This window comes from Dromiciops gliroides, chromosome 6 (genome assembly GCF_019393635.1).
Source record: "Dromiciops gliroides isolate mDroGli1 chromosome 6, mDroGli1.pri, whole genome shotgun sequence".
NCBI classification, from domain to species: Eukaryota; Metazoa; Chordata; class Mammalia; order Microbiotheria; family Microbiotheriidae; genus Dromiciops; species Dromiciops gliroides.
Genome location: NC_057866.1, coordinates 5,344,883 through 5,363,822, shown reverse-complemented (window position 1 = coordinate 5,363,822; position 18,940 = coordinate 5,344,883). Strand labels below are relative to the sequence as shown.

Below are 18,940 nucleotides of genomic sequence, written 5' to 3'. Positions count from 1 at the left end.
GAGATATGCATGTCAAGGCCTCTAGAGGGCACAGTGAGGGATGCGGTTGGGGGAATATGGACCACAGGAGGTCATGGATGTTTTCCCTGGGAGGGGCAGGTGCCATTGGAGCTGTGGGTAAGCAGGGAGGGCCAGCCCTGGGCCTGCCAGCCCACCTTTGGCTCCATAGGCATGAAATGACCTGAGTTTTTCACCTGCATGCTTTAGATTCCTTCAGATCCTCCTAGAGGTAGTGATGGCAGGAAGGGAGAAGCTTGGCTCTCCCACTTGAGAGAGCAGCTTTTGTTTCTGTAAAGACTGAATAGATGACATTGTCCCCACCTGTCGGACCACTCTTTGCCCAAGTCTCAACTTCCTGAAGTGTTGTGGACGTTTCTATTCACCTACTGAGGAAGCAGTGGGGAGGAGGGGGGGAGGGGGGTTGGCTGGAGCTTCTGTCATTGATCCCTAACATGACCTTGAGAAAATCCTTCCATGAGTGTTGGCTTGATCTGAGAGTTAAGGTTCATGTGGCTATGGAGAGAGCACCAGGGCAGGAAATGAAATGAGAAGAGACTCTGTAATGGGCAACCCAGTGACCAAGGGGCGCAGAATGGGAGCCCCACCCCAGAGTGGGCGATAGAGCACAGTGTTTGTGGGCAGGGGTGTCGGGGAGGATTGTAGGGACAGTGACGGATGGCCCTAAGCAGCAGTGTGATAGATTGTTAAAGATCCAGTCATTAAATTTTCAGTGTGAACATTTATACCTTGGAAATCAACAGATGCTTCGGCTCAGGGCTTCACTTGTGTTTTTGGTGATTATCTAGGCTTAAGAAAGTGAGAAAGGAAATGTTAACAGTGCAAGCAGAACCTTAAAAGTATGTCAAATGTGCTTTTTTTCTGGAGAGCCGGTTGTTAACCATGTACCAGCATACCCTCGATCATAAGATCATCTAGGATACTTCCTGGGTGCTTCCGCTTAACAGTATGAGTTTGTTATAAGGGAAAGTTGGAAGTGGAAGATTTCCAGAAATAACTGTGATGTTAAAACAGAAGGCATCAGTGAAAATGAAAAATGAAAGAAAGAGGGGGAAGGAAGGAAGGAGAATGGGGAGGAAGGCACTGTTCCTGGGCTCAAGGGAGGCTTGAGTGGACTCTTGATTCTTAAACCCTTCTGAGCCCCAGTTACTACAACTTACCTGCTTTTCCTGTTGTTTGCTCATGTGGGATGGAAGTCCTAATTCCCCCCAAGAGCTAGCACATGTAAGAAATAGGTCAGAATGACAAGACTCAGTTGCCAGACTTGACTAGGTCTCTGACTAGCTGTGTGACCTTGGGCAAGTTGCTTTCTGTCTCTGGTCTGACCTATTTCCCCCCTCTATACCATGAAGGCTTTGAACTGAATGGTCTTTGAAGGCTGACGTTCATGATGAAAGTAGGGCCTACCTTGTTTTATACCACACCAACCCAAACCATTGAGAGATTGTTGAGCTCCTGCTCCATGCCAGACACTGGCACCAGTGTCTGGACCACAGGGAATAAGAACAAGAAGAAGCCCTGCCCTCAGGACGCTTCTGCTTGTAGTATCTGGCTCTGCAATGTGTCTAATACCTGCCCCTCTTTGTTCCCCTCATCTGGCCACAGGTAAGTGAATCCATAAAATATTGACTCAACAAAGAGCCCAGAGTCAGGTGACTGGGCAGAGCTTCAGTCCAGAAGCTTAAACTGTCTAAACTGGGGGTGGGGGGGAACGTGCAGGCAGGCAGACCTTTGAGGATGAGCCATTAAGAGGAAGCGATGGCAACTGCTCCCATTTCTGTAAGGCTTTATGGTTTGCCCCTTTACACACATGATCTCAATCCAGCCTCGTAACAACCCTCTGGGGTCAGTGTTTCCCATTTTACAGATAAGAAAACTGATGCTCAGTAAGCTGAGTCATTTGCCCATGGTTACACAGCCAGTCAGTGTTTGAGGCCAGATTCAGGCCAAGATCTCCCGTCCTCGAGCCATCTTTCAGGAGAGTCTTCTCCCTGAGCTGCCTTTCAAAGACTCCTTTAATAAGACTGGAAATAGGCACATCATGGACCAACGTGTAAACACGGTGGAGTCCTCTGTGTGCCAAGCAGGTCCCTGAGGCAAAGAAAGAGAATCAAGTGAGGGGAAAGAAGGGAGACAGATGAGGACACAAACTGCAAGCTTGAGGCTAGGAGAAGGTTGTGCAGCTGACATTAAGGAAGAATTGAAGCTCTTGGAGGGCAGGCAGTTTCTTTTGTTTTTGTGGTATGGCACCATGCCCCACCTGAGGCAAGTGCTTAACACATACTGATGGATTTCCATGGAGTGAGTCCAGAGCTGTGCTCTCAGAGTCACCGGTTGGAAGGGAGGAGTCACCCCCTCATGGCAGCTCCAGGAGCCTGAAAGGATCCATGATGAGTGATCGTGCAGGCAATGGCTGCTGTGTGTGCTCAGAGATGGGAGCTGGAGGCCAGTTCTCAATGATGTCTGGTCAGTCATTTGGGTAGAACAGGGGGTTCATAAAGGAAAAAGACTGGAGGGGTGGACTGGAACCTGATGGGGAAGCTTCCTAAATGCCACAGTAAGAGCAAGAGAAGAAGGAGCAATTGAAGCTTCTGTAGCGGGAGGTTGGGCTGGGCATGTGAAAGAATAAATGCAAGGGAAACGCTTGGCTGTCACAATGGACCAGTAAGGGATGCCGAAGGTCTAGAACAGGAAGTTATCCATGCAAGTGGATGGAAAGGATTGGTTGGAGGGTGTGGGGGGAGTCAAGACAGACTTCATGAACTGGATGCTGCAGTGATAGTGGTCTCAAGAGATTGAGAAGAACATTTTGAGGTGGGGCATGTTAGGGGTAAAGATGGTAAATTCCCATATGGGCAAGTTCAGTTTGGAGACATAGAACATCCAGGAGAAGATTCCAGCAGACTATCTAAGAGGTCAGTGCCTGATGCTCAAGAAAGAGACTAGGGTGAGACACATAGATCTGACAGTCAGCTCCGTAGAGGTAATAATTGACCCATGAAAATTGGTGAGTTCTTCAAGGTGGAAGTATGTGTGAATAGAGAGGAGATGAGTGGCCAGGATCCAGACCTAGGCCACAGCCATTCTGGGGCCAGGAGATGGGTGATAATCCATCCAAAGAGATTGAGAAGGAGCAATATCCAGACAGATGGGAAGAGGCCCAGGAAAGCCATGTCAAGAAAGCCAAGAAGAGTCTGTCCAGGAGGAGAGTATATGTAAAATAGCATCAGAAAACTGCATAGGACTGGAGTGAAATGAGAACTGGAAAGAGGCCATTGGGTTTATCAGTGAAGAGGTCATTGATGGCCTTGGGAGAACAGTCTTAAGTCAAGTGGTGGGGTTGGGAGCCGGACTACAAGAAGATGAAAAGAAATCAGTAAAAGGAAGGAAAGCACAAGATGACAGCTTGAGGGGCAGCAAAGTCAAGCGAAGGGTTTGGTTTGTTTGAAGGATGCGAGAAACTTAGATGCTTGTAGGTAGGCAAATGGGGAAAGAGCTCACGGGTTGGCTCAGCCCCACCCCTCAAGGAACTTAAGAACTAATAGAAACATAAAACATGGGTAAAAATAACTAGACTATGAGGGAGACTGTGGTAAATGTCTCAAGAGGAGAACAAAGTGTTTTGAGGGTGGCTTCCAGCTAGAGATACCAGGGAAGGTTTCATGAAAGAGTTGGCATTAGATCTGGGAGGTTGGGTTGGGCCGGAGGGGATGGTGAGGCTGGAGACAGACCAGCCCAGGTCCCTGGAATCATCCAGCTAACCTGAGCCAGCCCAATGGGGCGACTTCTCCCAGTGACTCATCTCAACCTTGGCAGCCAATGTGTCTGAATAGGTCTTTCCGAGCCAGCTTGAGGTGGGATTTGACAGCCATACAGACATTAACAAAATTGCCTGTGAGATCGACTCTCTCTTCTTTTTTCTCTTCTGCCCAGCTGCCATGTTTATGGAACATTGGAAGAGAAAACAGATGCGGCTCAACTACAAATGGGATCTGACTGGGTTCGAGGAGGAGGAGGTCAGTGCCACTGGATGCTGGCTGCATCTGGACCCTTCTCTTGCCTCTCAGTTGCTGGGGAGTTTGTAGGTTTCAAAACAGCTCAATCCTTTCTCCAGCCTTATATGAGTGTGGTATGGGATGGTAAAGTGATCCCTGTCCAAGGGCAGAAGGAAAATCCTCCACGTGGTCTGCTTCTGAACTCATTGCCGGATGTGTGGGAAGTATGTTTGGTTACCAGGGAGACCTGCCCCATGTATGTGCAGGAATGCATTGAACATCCACACCAGGGGGAGACCAGAGCCGCTGGTGTGGCCATGGAGATTCCTGTGTACTCCAAAGCGGGGCCTGGGCCACGTGGCACAAGCCAGGCGTGCCCCCCAGCCTCGCCAGGGGAACATTAGACAAAAGGCCACTGCTCACACAGATGGGGCCCAAGCCTCCCCCTTCTGGCCAGCTCTCTGGTTAATGCTTCTCCCATCGGGTGTGGTTGACAGCAAGGGGATGGGGGGAACATGGAAATACTGAAGGAGAAAAATCCCATTGGCCTCTCGGGGATCTAAAAGGTGGCGGGAAGATTCAAAGTGAAATTATGGCTCAGTGGAGGGACTTGAAGCCAGTGTTCTCTGTCTCTCTGAGGATCTCAGCAGAAATGCCCTCATTGACTCATCACTAATTGCTGGTTTCCTTGGGTGCAGTCCCTCAGATCTTGTCGGATGAAAAAGCGGGATCATTTATTAGAAATGATTCTGGCCCAGACCCCAAGGCCTCAAGAGCTCCCACTAGCCGCCAGCCCTGTGACTTCATGAGCTCCTTTGCATGGTATAGCAAGCTATCTGAGCCCCCAGCACTCCCTGCCTTCATTGTGCTCCAAAATGTGGCACCCAAGCCCCAACATGTGTGACCCAGGCTGAAGGTATTCTCTGGGTCAGTGCCCACAGACAACCACAGTGTATGAGCCCCCACTGGCGTGTTTCCATCTACCAGCTGACCAAAAGACACAGCAGTTTATGCCCCAAACGACATTTAATTAAACAGCCTGACAATTAAATGAGAAGAAAGGATCCCTGCTATATGGGTACACTCTTCCATGTTACCATAAAAATATTGGGGCAGGGCACGTGCAGAAAACCTGCATGCCCAGGGAATGTACACAGAAGGCATGTGTAGGGCATACTGTGGGCAGGAAACTTGAGTAATGTATCTGCCGTGCCAGGAGCCCAGGGGATGGGGAGGGCACACATGTGGGGTTATAGGTGCTGTAGACAGAGCCTGACTGAATGAGATTGCTTGGTGCCAAGTCTGTGCTGAGTGCTGAGATACAAAGAACTCACCTTGCAGTGTAAGTCAGGAAGAACCTGACTGTGACATGACTGGGGTGAAGAGAAGAGGGGAATTGGGGGGAGGTCCCTCTTTACCCAGTTCTAGGCTTGGCACGGCTGGAGAACCCTGGGTGTCTGGAGAGTTCTTGACATGTACTTAACGGACAACATGGCATTGTGGTTAGGGTGGCTAGATTTGGGATCGGTCGAGACAAGCCCAGCCTCTCCCACTCATTGACTGTTGGGCCCTGGACATAGCACCAGGACCTAAGACAAGCAGCCCTTCAAGACTGAGCTCTGGACGGGCTGTCTTTTCTGCTGGTGGAGGACGATCCCGCACCAGGGAAGTCACTGGTCCTCGTGTGCCTTGACATACATAAAATGGAAGAGTGAGGCTACAGAGGACAGAGTTCTTGAGGCCTTCAGCCCCCTCATTTGACAGAGGAGAGGACACAGGACCAGAGAGGTGAAGGCTCTCATACAGTTAATAAGCTACAGGCCTGGAATTTGAACCCAGGGCCATTGGCTCCAGGGCCAGGCCATGCTGCTATGGTGTCAATAAAAACTGCTGAGTCACCTTAGAGTTTACAAGTATCTCCAAAGCAAACTTCTGGCTGGTAGGACTACTCTCCCTACTGCCTCCCTCCCCCAGTCCCTCCTGGACAAGGGAAGAGGGGGATGCTAGCTCCCTGGAGTGTTTTGTGTCCCCAGACATTTGGGCACATGCAGCTAAGGATAAAATCAGGAAGCGTGAAGGACACCCTGTGCTTCCCTCCCATCAGCCTAAAGTGCCTAAACACATCACATCCTCTGGGATTGGTTTATCATTCTGATTCCCCAAATAATAACTGGGGGCCTTGATGAGCCTCGGGAGGGAACGTTCAGAGTAGTCTCTCTTGCCACCCACCCCGAGCCCCCGCCCCCCAGCTCTGTTTCTCCTGGTTTCCTGATGGCTCAGCAAAAAGAGAACAAACTTGCGATTTTTACTGAATGTCTCCCCTAAGCCCGTGGAAGTAATTTAAAATTTGTGTTTCTTTCTTCCCCCCATTTTACTGATCCATGAAGGAGACCATCAAGGTTTGGAACTTTTTATGACTGTTTCCTCCTCTTCCTCCTCCTGCCCTGTCTCCTGGCAGAAAGGGACTTTCCGCTCACCCCTGATGCTCGGCCATCATCTCATCTCTTTTCCTGCTTCTGACAGAGTCCTTTTGGGTCGGCCCCTTTGCCCAGTAGCCAGGCTGCCTTTCTTCCCACCAGTGTTGGCCTGTCTTAACATCCACTCTTCCATTCTCATTTCTCTTCTTCAAGCTGGTCCGAGCCAAATGCCTGCCTTTGAATGGGGGGAGGGGGTCTTGCATCCGCCGGTGCTTGCTGAAGCTGTTCTTTCCCCCTTCTCTGATTCCTGTATGGCCTTTGTCTCAGGCTACTGTCGCTGTGGTCAGTGAGTTCTTGCGCTGCCTGGGGCTTGCTGCCAGGAAACAGAAGCTGCCCCAGGGGTGGGGGGCAGCCCCTCTCATCCATTGCCAGTGGGGAGAATTCCCAGGAATCTACCAGGGTAAGGACCAGGGTGAAAGGGGTTCCACAGGGCACACCTCTGACTGGCACCAACCTCCAGCAGCTCTGTGTACGGGGCAGCTGCATAGCTGACCCAAATCTAGGGAGAAGTTGGCCAAGTGTTCACGTCTGGGCTGGCCTGGCACTTCTGCTTTGCAACTGAACTTGAGACTGACCTTATTCCACAGGCTCATCCAAGGGCGGAATACGAGGCCAAGGTTTTGCAGAAATCCCTTCGGAAGGATTCCCGACACAAGGAGGTAGGTGCCCACTGCCCCGCACTTCCCTTTGTGGGAACTGAGTGGTGACTGCGTTCTCTCAGGGGCCTGCAGCTGCCTCACCCAGCAAAGGGTCCCCCAGCAAGCTCGTCCGCAGTGAATAGGAGGCCTTTATTATTTACCAGGTGCTCTACGGGGTACTTAGGATAGCTTACAACAATGAGCCCGTGATAACATGGTTGTAGGGCTTTACGGTTTGTAAAGCATTTGACATAGGAAACTTGACTTATTTGTTCCTCACAACAACCCTGGGAGGTAGGTGTCACTATTATCCCCATTTTACAGATAAGGAAACTGAGGTAGGGTCACACAGCTATTAAGTGTCTGAAGCAGGATTTGAACTTGGGTCTTTCTGGCTCCAAGGCCAGTGCCCTATGGGCCTGCCCTCAGGAAAGTGACACTCTGAGGAAAATACAGTGTTCATGCTCAGAAGTCAATACAAAATATCTACCCAGTAGCTACAAAGTGTTAGATGTGGGGAGGAGAGTGCTACCAACTGTGGGAGGGGCTTGGTCAGGAAAAGATCCTTGAAGGATGTGGCAGCTGAGCCGAAGCCCGAAGGGAGCCAGGGATCGGGGGGGGGGGGGGGGGATGCTGAGGAGGGCCACAATCTGGCGCAGGGAACAATGCTATGAGGGCATTCTGGGAAGGCCAGCTGGAGCCAGCCTGGGGAGGACTTTAAATGCCAAACTGAGGAGGTTCTATTTTTGTACCTTAGCCTATCGGCCATAGGGAGCCTCCGAAACTTCTCAATCAGGAAAGTGGCCAATGGAGCCGTGCCTTCGGGGTAGCCGGGCAGCCCTGCACTTGTGCGGGGGATGGCCATCACCTCTTAGAAGCCTCATGATCCCACAGACGGCCCCGTGCCCTCAGCAAGCGGCCATGATTACACCAGGACGGGGGGGGGGGGGGGGACTGTGGACTAGGATCCATCGAATGATACCCCAAAGCCATCGGGGTTTTCCAAGAAGGCCCTCCCTCCCCTGCACTCCCTCCAAAGCTCGGGATAGAAGCATCTCCTGCCTTAGGCACAGGACTGCAGAGAGAGCCCAGGCTTCCTCTTCATTGTCTCACGTCCCGTATGTGCGTTTGCCCATCACCAGGCATCTGAGAAGGGACTCTTCCCACTCTGAGGACATGTGAGCCTGAAAGCTGTCTCCAAAATCAGACTTCCCAGGCGTTGCCACAGGACACCCATAAAGGAGTCAGTCTTTAGTTAGGAGATGCCCAGGCAGGCGGCTGCCTACGACTTTCCTCAGTGCCTGGACCCTTCACTGCTAATACAGGAAGTCCTTGCCTATGTCCTGAGTCAGATCTTTGCCTTGTAAATGTCAACAAGCATTTATTAAGCACCTACTATGTGTCAGGCATTGAGCTAAGCCCCCTCCCCTCAAAAAAAAAAAAACAACAACAACAACAACTCCGGGCTGTCAAGGAGCTCACAGTATGAGGAGAGACGACTGTGCATAAACCAGATAGCGACCCAGTGACCTGATGATGATCTCAGGGAGGGAAGGCAATTGCACTAAGAAAACCAGGAAAGATTTCTTGAAAAGCTGGGATTTTAGCTAAGCCCAGGAATAAGTCAAAGAAACTCAACAGGTAGTGATAGGAGGGATCAGGTGAGTTCTAGGCATGAAGGACAGCAGGTGAGCATGCTCTGTGAGGAGGTGATGGGACCTGTGTAAGGAAGGACCACGAGGCCCTTCTCTGTGTCAGAGTCACAGTAGAGCCATAAGATAAAAGACCAGAAAGGAGTAGGGGGTGTGAAGGGCATTGAATGCCAAATAGAGCATTTTGTATTTGATCCTGGGGACCATAGGGAGCCACTGATGCTTATCGATTGAGTAGGAGGGCGACATGATCAAACGTGTTTAGGAAAATCCCTTTGGTGGCTGAGTGGAGGCTGGATGGGAGTAGAGAGAGACAGGAGGTAGGCAGAGGCCCCCCCCAGAGGGCACAAGGGTGTGTTTTGGAGATGTAGAAACAACAGGGTTCGTCATCTTATTGGATATGGGGGGCAGTGAGAGAGTGAGGCACTGAGGGTGAAACCCTAGTCTGGGTGACTGGGAAGGATTGGCAGTGCCCTCAATAGCTCACTCAATTGAACTGGAACCAAGGACCCTATTTGGCGTCCGGTTGCTGGCATCCCATTGAAATAATTAGGGCAGGATCCACACCCCAACACGGTCCCTTGTGGCACAAGACAGAGTCTTCCTTTCTTTGCCTGAGTGCTTTGCCTGCCTTTTCCTTTCCCTTCTTCAGAAGTCGGCTCCCTCCTACATGAGACCTTTGCTGCCCCCACATGGTTGGCAGAGCACTCCCCCAGCCCCAGGTTACTTTGTATATATTCTCTCATCTATTTGAGACAAGCTCATCAAGTGTGGATGGTGTGTGGTGCATCCCCTGCCCTGACCCCAGGAGACTTCAAGCTTCTCGGGGCAGACACTTGATTATGGACTGGGGGCTCCCAGCATCTAGTTCAGTGCCTGTGGCAAAGTTACCATGTAATAAAAGCCTTTTGCACTGAACTGAATCTAGCCCAATACTAATGAGCTAGGACTCAAAAGCCAGCATCTCCATGGCACCTAAAGGTTGGCAGAGTGCTGCCCATAAGTTTGTTGGAACCTCACAACAACCATGGGAGGGAGGTGCTCTTGTCATCAGCCGAGGCCAAGAGGGATTAAGCGTGGCAAGGATCTGGGAAGGATCTGAACTCAGGTCTTCCTGACTGGGGCCAGCATTGGACACACTGTGTCACCTGGCTGCCTCTACGCAACTTACTACAACCTATATGAGAAGGAGCTACTGATAGGATCTAAGCACCTAAGCTAGAAGGTCATCCAGACCAATTCCCCCATTTGACAGAGGAAGATACTGAGGCCCTGAGAGGGGCATCAATTTGCCCACGGTCACATAGCTGGTAAGTAGCAAAGTCCAGACTTCTGTCATCAGGGGATCCAACCGCAGCAGGCCCAGCATTCCCTAGACACCTTCCCAGTGAGGACAGAAGGGGGCATTGGAATACGTAGGAGTAGCGGCCGTGCCTTTCCTTCCTTTGGCTTGTGTAGATCCCTGGGACACGTGGGCCCGTGCAGTTTGAGACCTGAGGAGGCCTTCTCATGCAGTCTCCTCATTTTATAGGGGGAGGGGGAAACGGAAAAGGTCAGGGTGTAGAGAGACGCTGGTGTAGTGCAGCCGGTCCTTAAGTTCAAGCGTTGGGGGATGGAACAAAAATGAACCTGTCCCTGCTCTGTTCAGTGGAAAACATATTGGACTTGGGTTCAAATTCCACACATGCCCACCAAGACCTTGGGCAAGTCTCTTTGCCTCAGTTTCCTCTCTGTTAAATGAAGGTATTGGACTGAAGTCTGGGTTCTCTCCCAGCTCAGACCCCAGAAGGACTCGGCCTAGTTCAAGGCTTCAGGCCTCTCCAGGCTTTAATCATTTCCTCTAAAAGAGGGTTGGAGTCTGTGGTCTCCACGGTCCCTCCAAGTTCTAAATCCTGGCCCTGGCCCTAGGAGAAGGGGCCCCCTCCTCTGGCCCTGTTCCATGCTTGACCTTTCTTCCCAAAAGCCTCTTCTGCAGCATTTCTTTTTTTCAAAGTCAAGCACCTGTTATCTGTTCTTTGTTTAAATTGACCTAAACCAGAAATTAGCCTTGGAGTGAGCAAAGCACGGGGTGAGCTCTCCATTAAGGCTGTGCACACCAGGCATGTGAGTGAGGATGACTCAGTGGGCACTGGTGTCTACCCAGGGTGACCCTCCAGCTCCTGGTCCCTTCTTTTTTGTTCTTTCCTCCCCTTGCTCTCGGAAGCCTGGACGTTTGCCGGAGGAGACAACAAACAAATGGAGAAAAACAGTTAAGACAGCCATGGTGGGGGTGAAATTGGTACATTTCCTTTCCTGAAGGAATTGAAATGATGGGATGTTTGCCAAAAAACAAAGTCAGTGATGTCAGCTGTTTCCCACCTCCCCCACCCCCACCCCTGGCCCTAGCCAACTCTGGTCGCTCAGACTTTTGTTCTTGGCTTTTACACCCATCCTCCTTTTCCCATCTATCCCCCCTGGAGAGGTTGGCCCTGCATGGCTGAGGTTGGGATTTCTTTTTGAAAGGAGATGTTAAGGTTTCCTGAGGCATGACAGGTGTGCTTGACCCAATGGCCTGGGGGTCATTTGCTTGGCTTGGGTACACATGTTTTTCATGGATGTGCATGCCCCATTGCCCACCTGGCATGGATGTACCCCTGTCGTTGTTTTTAGGGATGTCTTACTTCAGTTTGATAGTTGAAGAAAACATCTTGGAACCCCTCCACTCCCATCCGGCAAAGGTGACCAGGTCCATGGCAGGTTTCTAAGGAGCAGCTTTGCCTCCCAAGCTGGATAAGCATCTTCTTGGTTCTTATAGTGAAAGGGATAAATTCACAGATTCAGATCCAAAAGGTGCTTAGAAGTTGGCACCAGGGCTGGCCAGCATAGCAGACAGCATTTTAACCCACGGTAAGGAATGCTGGCTTCAACTTCATGTGGAGAAGGCAGATGACAATTCTTCTGGTCTGGGAGATGGATGGTGAGGCGATCCAGGTTCCCCCAGTTTAGGAGGAGGTGGGATGGAGCCCCCCTAGCCTCCCTTCTCTGGGGCTGCCCCTGTTTTTTCTCACTGTATATACAAGCTCGCTTCCTGCCCTGCCCTGGCAGAGCAGGGATCAGTGACAGCATGTTTGTTTCATGATATAGATTGATAAGGAGAAATTGACGTGGAAGGACCGACTTCCAGCCTACCTGACCAACTTTGTCAGCTTCATCTTTATGGTAAGTGTTTGGGAGACTGGAGGCGGGCCTGGGGACTTCTCCTGGCTGGGCAAGAACCCTGGGGCCTGAGAATTCAATAGGCCAGGCTCTTCTGCCAGGCTCTGGAGAGACTGAGGCCAAAATGAAATGGGCCTTGCCCTCTAGGAGCTTAACACTTATATAAATAAATAGGAGATATATGCAAAGCAAAAGTAACTAGGGGACAGGAAGCAGCAAGAACAGGGAGCTGGGGTGATAAGAGGGAGCCACTGAAGGTTCTTGGCCGGGGAGTGGCATGATCACCCCTGTGCTTTCGGACCTTGAGACCCGAGACTCCAAGCCATTAATCCTGGACTTGCAGGGGACTTGCTAGGTGCCTTACCTAGCTGACTTTCTTCAGGGCCCAAATGGGAACCTTGAAGCTGATCAGCCCTTTGAGGCCTTGGGTTTTAGATGACTAAGTCAGCTTCAGAATCAGCTGTTAGTCTTTGTCATGAGACCAAATTCCCAGCTCTTAAATATGAGCCTTAGGGTGGCTCAGCATTAAAGTCCTGTCTGGGCAAGAAAAGCTAACGTTTCCATCTCCCATTAAGGTTAAGTGTGTGATCTTCAGTGAGTTTCACAGGGAAAAGCTATTCTTATGCCCATTTCACAGATGAGGTCCCAGAGTCGCACAAAAAAGTGGACCGGCCCTGGATCAAAGCCAGATCTCAAAAACTCTATCTTCATCTCTCTTCTCATTCCCAACTCAAATCCTGAAAACCAAAGGGAGCATTCTCCCCAGTTGGGTGGTATTCTAGGCATTGTTGGGAACAGGTTGGTGAGGAGAAGAGGCTAGAGGACCTAACTGGAGGTCAGAACCAGCCCTACCTTCTCCCAAGGCTGCTGGCTCTCAGTACCTCTCATCACCTTTATCAGGAGGGTGGTATCACCTTCTCTAGCACTCCTTGGAGAAGCACCCACTCACAAGGTAGAGCTGCCAGCTGCTTTCTGGAAGGGAGTGAGGAAGTCCCTGGCTCAGGAACAGCTATCTGATCAGGGAGGGCCTCCCCACAGGGCTCTGCTGGGAAGGGGAGGGCACTATTTGTCTCCTGGATCTCTTTGCTACGTCTGTTCCTCTCTCTCCTGCTCTCCCTGTTTTCAGACACCAGAAGCAACAACAGGGCTTGCTTTGTTCTGATTTTTTTAAAGCTGTCTTAGGATATTTCTTTGGTCTCAAAATAATAACGAGAGTAATGATAGAACATAAATATAATTTATCATCTCTTTCAAAGCCTAGGTGGATCTAACCCTGGGCCTAGCGTCAGGAAGACTCATCTTCATGAGTTCGAATCTGATGTCACACATTTCCTAACTGTGTGGGCAAATCACTTACCACTGTTTGCCTCAGTTCCTCATCTGTAAAATGAGCTAAAGAAGGAAATGACAAATCACTCCAGTATCTCTGCCGAGAAACCCCCAAACAAGATGGCAGAGTTGGACGTGACTGAAAAAAACACTTTACAGCAACAAAATAATCCTGTGAGGTGGATACCATAGATCCTGCTGCCCCCGCTTTACAAGTGAGGAAACTGAGATTCAGGTTAAATGATTTGCCCAGGGTCTCACAGCCAGTCAGTGTCTGAGTCAGGATTTGAACTCAGGCCTTCCAAACTTTAAGCCCATTGTTGTTGCCACATCTTCCAATTCCGTAGTCACAGGCTTCTTTGATGATGAAGCAAATCAGATAGGGTGTAACTCAAATGTTCTTGTTCCTACAAAGTATCTCCTGGCAATAAACCAGCCTCACTGGCAAGAAAGCCCTACTAGTCCCATGACCAAGAGGTAGCACAGTTCAGTGGAAAGAGAACTGGGCTTGGAGTCAGGAAGATCTGGGTTTAAATTCTTTTTTTTTTTTTTTTTGATGGGGCAATGAGGGTTAAGTGACTTGCCCAGGGTCACACAGCTAGTAAGTGTCAAGAGTCTGAGGTTGGATTTGAACTCAGGTCTTCCTGAATCCAAGGCTGGTGCTTTATCCACTGTGCCACCTAGCTGCCCCCTGGGTTTAAATCCTGACTAGTTGTGTGGCCCTGGGCAAGTCACTACCTTTCCCACCTCAGTTTCCTCATCTGTTAAATGGAGATAATAATAGCACAAAGGTTGTAAGATGACAGTAGAATGAATGTGGAGTGCTGTGCAGGCAGTGCAATAGACAGAGAGCCAGGAAGGACATGGGTTCGAGTCTGGCCTCTGATGAATAGCGCCTGGGTGACCCTGGGTAATTATGACACTGTAGGACAGCTTCATCTCCCCCATTCCGAATGGAGGCACCATGGAATGAGAGCAGGGGCTATCTCTGTAGTCATCCCTGGTGATGTGCATGCAGTAAGTGCTCCACAAACGCTTTCTTATTCATCCATGCTCTGTGATCTTTGGGCGCACACGCCAGGTGGTTCCAGCAAAGAAGGACCACAGCCTGTGCTGACTCACTTGGCTCTCCATGAGGGACCTCAACAAGGGCCCGTGCTTCTCTCTCGTTCCTAGATCGGGCTGACGTTTGCCATCGTATTTGGAGTCATCATCTACAGGATCTCCACCGCTGCTGCTTTGGCCATCAACTCCTCCCCCTCCGGCCGGTCAAACGTGCGGGTCACTGTCACAGCCACAGCGGTCATCATTAACCTGGTGGTCATCATTATCTTAGATGAACTCTACGGATCCATAGCACGATGGCTGACCCAGATTGGTGAGTAGTGTGCAACCTGGCTCCAGCTCCCACGGCTATCTCACACCAGGGGCCAGGCGGGAACATCCAGATGGCCATTGGAACATGACCCATCTTCTTGGTTTTAGAGGTTCCTAAGACAGACAAGAACTTTGAGGAGCGGCTGATCTTCAAGGCCTTCCTGCTGAAGTTTGTGAATGCTTTATACCCCCATCTTTTACGTGGCTTTCTTCAAGGGCCGGTGAGACCCCTAGAAACCAGCATATTCGGTCCTGGGAGGATGTAGCTTTCAGGGGAGCTGTGAAGGGGTGTGGGAGGAGGGAAGTCCCTTCAGATTGTTTGTATAATAAAATGCTCTTTGGGTAACTTGATGCAGCAAGAAACTGTGGGCAAAGTTCAGGCAATCGGGACAGCTGAGAGTTTTCACATCACTTAGATCCTACAACTAAGATGAGCAGATGGCCCTAGGAGCAATGCCAAACACCTCTTATTATCTAGACCTGAGACCTGTAGTGGTCTGGAGCTGGCTCGGGGCAGTGACCCTGGGTGGTTTGTCATGTAGTGGAAAGGAAAGATGGTTAGCTCTAGAGTCGGAGGACCCAAGTTCGAATCCTAGCTCAACATGAAGCAAATCACTTTCCTTTCCTAGATTGCTGAGGCAGAGGCCCCTTCTACCTCTAGAGCCATAACCCACCTAGTCACACATCCTAGGCTGCTGTCCAGTGGAAAGCGGCCTTTGTGGGTGTTCTTAGTCAGGCCCTCCAATCCTTCTAGACCATGTGCACCAACGCCTTCCTGGGCACATTCTTAAGTCACAGTTGGAGCCTGTTGCATCTGGATTTCAGAGCTCATGTTTCTGCCTATGTCATCAGCCTCTTCTCCTATCTAAGAGACCACATTCCAGGTCACCCTATAGAGCTCTAAGCCTGGAGTCGGAAGACCAGAGTTCAAATCCAGCCTCAGACACTTATTAGCTGTGTGACCTGAGCAAATCATTTAACATTTGTTTACCTCAATTTCTTCATCTGTAAAATTGGGATAATTACAGCAACTTCCCCCAGAGTTGTGAGGATCAAATGAGATAATAATTGTAAAGTGCTTCCTTCTTTTGTCATCATCCCAGATCTGATTTTGGACCCATCCTGCCCAATATAAAGTCTTCTTTGATGAGATCTTGAGACCCACTATTATTGTTATTTTATTTAAAGGGGATCCAAGGTTGCCCAAAGTTATCTAGGAACCTCCTCCAATTAAAATCCACAGGAAAACCTGTCTGGCCTTGAAGCCAGCACACACTCATTCTGCTAAGGAGAGCTGGGACCCCCTTCCTACAATAACTCCCCAATACCACTCATGGAGTACTTGCCTCACATGAGAGTCTCCCAAGGAACCACCACCTACCAAGATCCTTTCGGCTCCCATTCAAATGAAAAAGAGGAGGGAAAGGCAAAGATGGGGGGGATTCTTTCAACACCCCCCCCCAAGTACTTCAATCTCTTGTGCTTTTATTGTGTTAGAGAGAGAAAGGGAGAGGATGTTGGGGGGGTCACATTAAGCCTCTCAGGCTGGAGCCTCCTTTGACTGTCCCTTGGTGGCCCTGCCACCTGTCAGGTCATCTGGCCTTCATATTGGGGAGGAGGGTCTGTCTCATGACCAGGAAATGGATGGAGAGACCAGGGTGTGCTCCTGGGACACCACACACTGTTTGGTTCAAGATGGCTTCCAGATCTGATTGAGCTTCTTGTTGAGATGCAGAACTCACCCCTCCGTCTGCCTCCCCCACTTTGGGGCTACATACTCCCCATCCTCCACCCTTGTTTTTCTTGTTGGGGAAGATAAACATCTTTTTACTTGACTCTCTTACACTTTTAAGGGATGTTTACAGGGGAGGCAGGGGTCAGCCGAATGTTGGCAAAGAAGAAACATCTGTGGTATTTTTGCAGTAGATGAGAGGGTGGAGATAGCGAGCCCTCAGCCCAGTCCCACTTCAAACAGCAGCAATTCATCCTTTAGACCCCAGACAGCAGCAGCCCTCAGGTCACACTCCCCTCTCCTCCCATCAGGGCAGTCAGGGGAAGAAGAAGAGGGGCTGCCCTCCCATGATGCCCTGGGAGCCAGGCTTCCTGCTCATCTCCCCTCACCTTCTTTTAGGTTTGTTGGACGCCCGGGTGACTACGTCTACATCTTTCACTCCTTCCGCATGGAAGAGGTAACTGGGACTCCCCAGCTCCCCTACCAGCTCCAGCCTTGTCTCCAGCACCCGTGACTTTGGGGCCTGGACATAGGCCTTCAAAGAAAGAAACTGACTTGGGAGGAGCCCACATTCACTCCACTCCCTCCACAGATCCTCTTCCTGCTCCCCCAATGTGTTCGTTGAGCTTGGATCTTGTGTGGTCCTCCTATGCACTCCGGCCCCTAAACAGGATGTCTCCCTTGATTTAAAAACAAGATAAATGTCAGCACATGTAGACTAGACTGGCAGTGTGGCCTAATGGGTGGAGCATTAGACAGCAGTGTCTTAGCTTAGTCTTAGCTCTGCTAGCAGCTCACTCCAGACTCAGGCAAGCGCCTCTCTCTGGACCCCAGTCTGCCCAAGTCTAATGAGAGGCCCTGAACTTGGTGCCCTCTCAGGGGCTCACCTGGGTTCCTGGAGAAGACCGGCAATGGCCGGGAGATGCTCGAGTGGCTCTGAACCCCCTTCCCGGGCCTTTGCTGGGGCTGGGGAGGGAGAAAGGAGGAGGGAGAAGGAGAACCAAGGATGAGGCCTGATGAGCTCTCCTTCCTTCCTCTGTGCTGTCCCAGTGTGCACCTGGTGGCTGCCTCATGGAGCTCTGCATCCAGCTTAGCATTATCATGTTGGGCAAGCAGCTGATTCAGAACAACCTGTTTGAGATTGGCATCCCGTAAGTGACCCGCCGTGGTGGGGGAGGGGGATGCTCCTGATGCCCCTTCAAGAGGGTGGGATTGGAGCTTCTCCCCTTCGGAAGCTGACTGGCAGGGGCTGTGCAGGGAGCTCGATTAGATGACCGTGAAGGTCCCTTCCATGCCCCACACAAAAGCCCCCGACAGTGGGACAGCAGGACAGTCCATGGTTGGGGCAGGACTCACACTCAGGCCCTGCTGGCACCAAAGCTGGCCCTCAGTCCAGGATGCCTCTTATTGTCCGGGATAAAGGGAAATATTCATAATTGAGAAAATCAGTTGGGGAGGGGGATAAGAAAGAGGTGAGGACCCCCCCACTGAGCAGTGAGAGCTGTCAGGACTTGGATTTAGGAGCCTCGAACAAGTGAGTCAAGCTCTGTGGGCCTCCAAGTCAGGGCGGCCAAGTGTGGGGGAGCCACACTCATCAATCAGCTGCCCCAGGGGGAGCATTGGGAAGCAGCTGGAGGCAGGCCGGATGGGCCATGGGGCAAAGGGCACTGAGCTTCCATCTGAAGGCCTCAGTTCATGGCCAAGCTCCACCATTCGCCATTTGTAGGACCTTGGGCATCACTTTTCTCATCAGTGAATTGAGGGAGGTTGAACCTCAAAGGTGTTTTCTGTCTCAACAGTCTATGAGTCTGAGACATTCCTTCATTCATGAGATAATCATGTGGTATACAAAGAGAATGTTGAAATCGGTCCCTGCCCCCAAGAAGCAGCTTCAGTTCTCCTCGGGCAGTGGGTACCAGGGACAGCAGAAAGAGCCCCCGGCCAAGAGTGTGACCTCTGCATGTGTCACCTGTGTGACCTTGGGCAAGTCATTTTCTCTTGGGGCCTCCATTTCCTCATCTGCTGTCCTTCTGTCTCTGAGTTTTATGTAGGTTTGGAAATTGAGGGGGTGGGAGACCTTGACATTGTAATGTAGGGCTTTTTCCATGGCCTGAGTCGAGCTCACTACTTGGTAAAACAGACAGCATGCACCCAACGGTTTTCTGCCCAGAAGTATGAATTCACTGGCTGCAACTTAAGCATACCTTCTCTGGAGGCTCATTGATGCCACCTTGTTTGCCTTCCAGAAAAATGAAGAAATTTTTCCGCTACTTAAAACAGCGGCCAATTGACCATGAAGAGTCTGCCAAGAAGAAGCAGCGCTATGAGGTGGATTACAACCTGGAGCCCTTCGCTGGCCTGACGCCAGAGTACATGGAAATGAGTGAGTACAGTTTAAAGGGATGCAGACTGTGCGGCAGCATGGGTGCCTCCTGAAAGGCACAGAAGACATCCTCTCCAGAAGGCACTGAGAGGAACAGGGGAAAGGACCAAGGACAGAGCTCACCTGTTCTGCAATTGTGCCAAG

General features: G+C 50.7%; 1 protein-coding gene across 1 annotated transcript in view; it reads left to right on the top strand.

The window, feature by feature from the left end:
* The window catches only part of ANO1 (anoctamin 1), a 163,262-nt gene that overhangs the window by 125,236 nt on the left and 19,086 nt on the right, over positions 1-18,940 (top strand). The window contains 11 exon segments of the mRNA XM_043969515.1: positions 3,952-4,034; positions 6,401-6,412; positions 7,078-7,149; positions 10,984-11,028; positions 11,904-11,978; positions 14,481-14,682; positions 14,790-14,863; positions 14,865-14,902; positions 16,813-16,870; positions 17,464-17,564; positions 18,660-18,796. Of these exon segments, the coding sequence (XP_043825450.1) occupies positions 3,952-4,034; positions 6,401-6,412; positions 7,078-7,149; positions 10,984-11,028; positions 11,904-11,978; positions 14,481-14,682; positions 14,790-14,863; positions 14,865-14,902; positions 16,813-16,870; positions 17,464-17,564; positions 18,660-18,796 (897 nt within the window).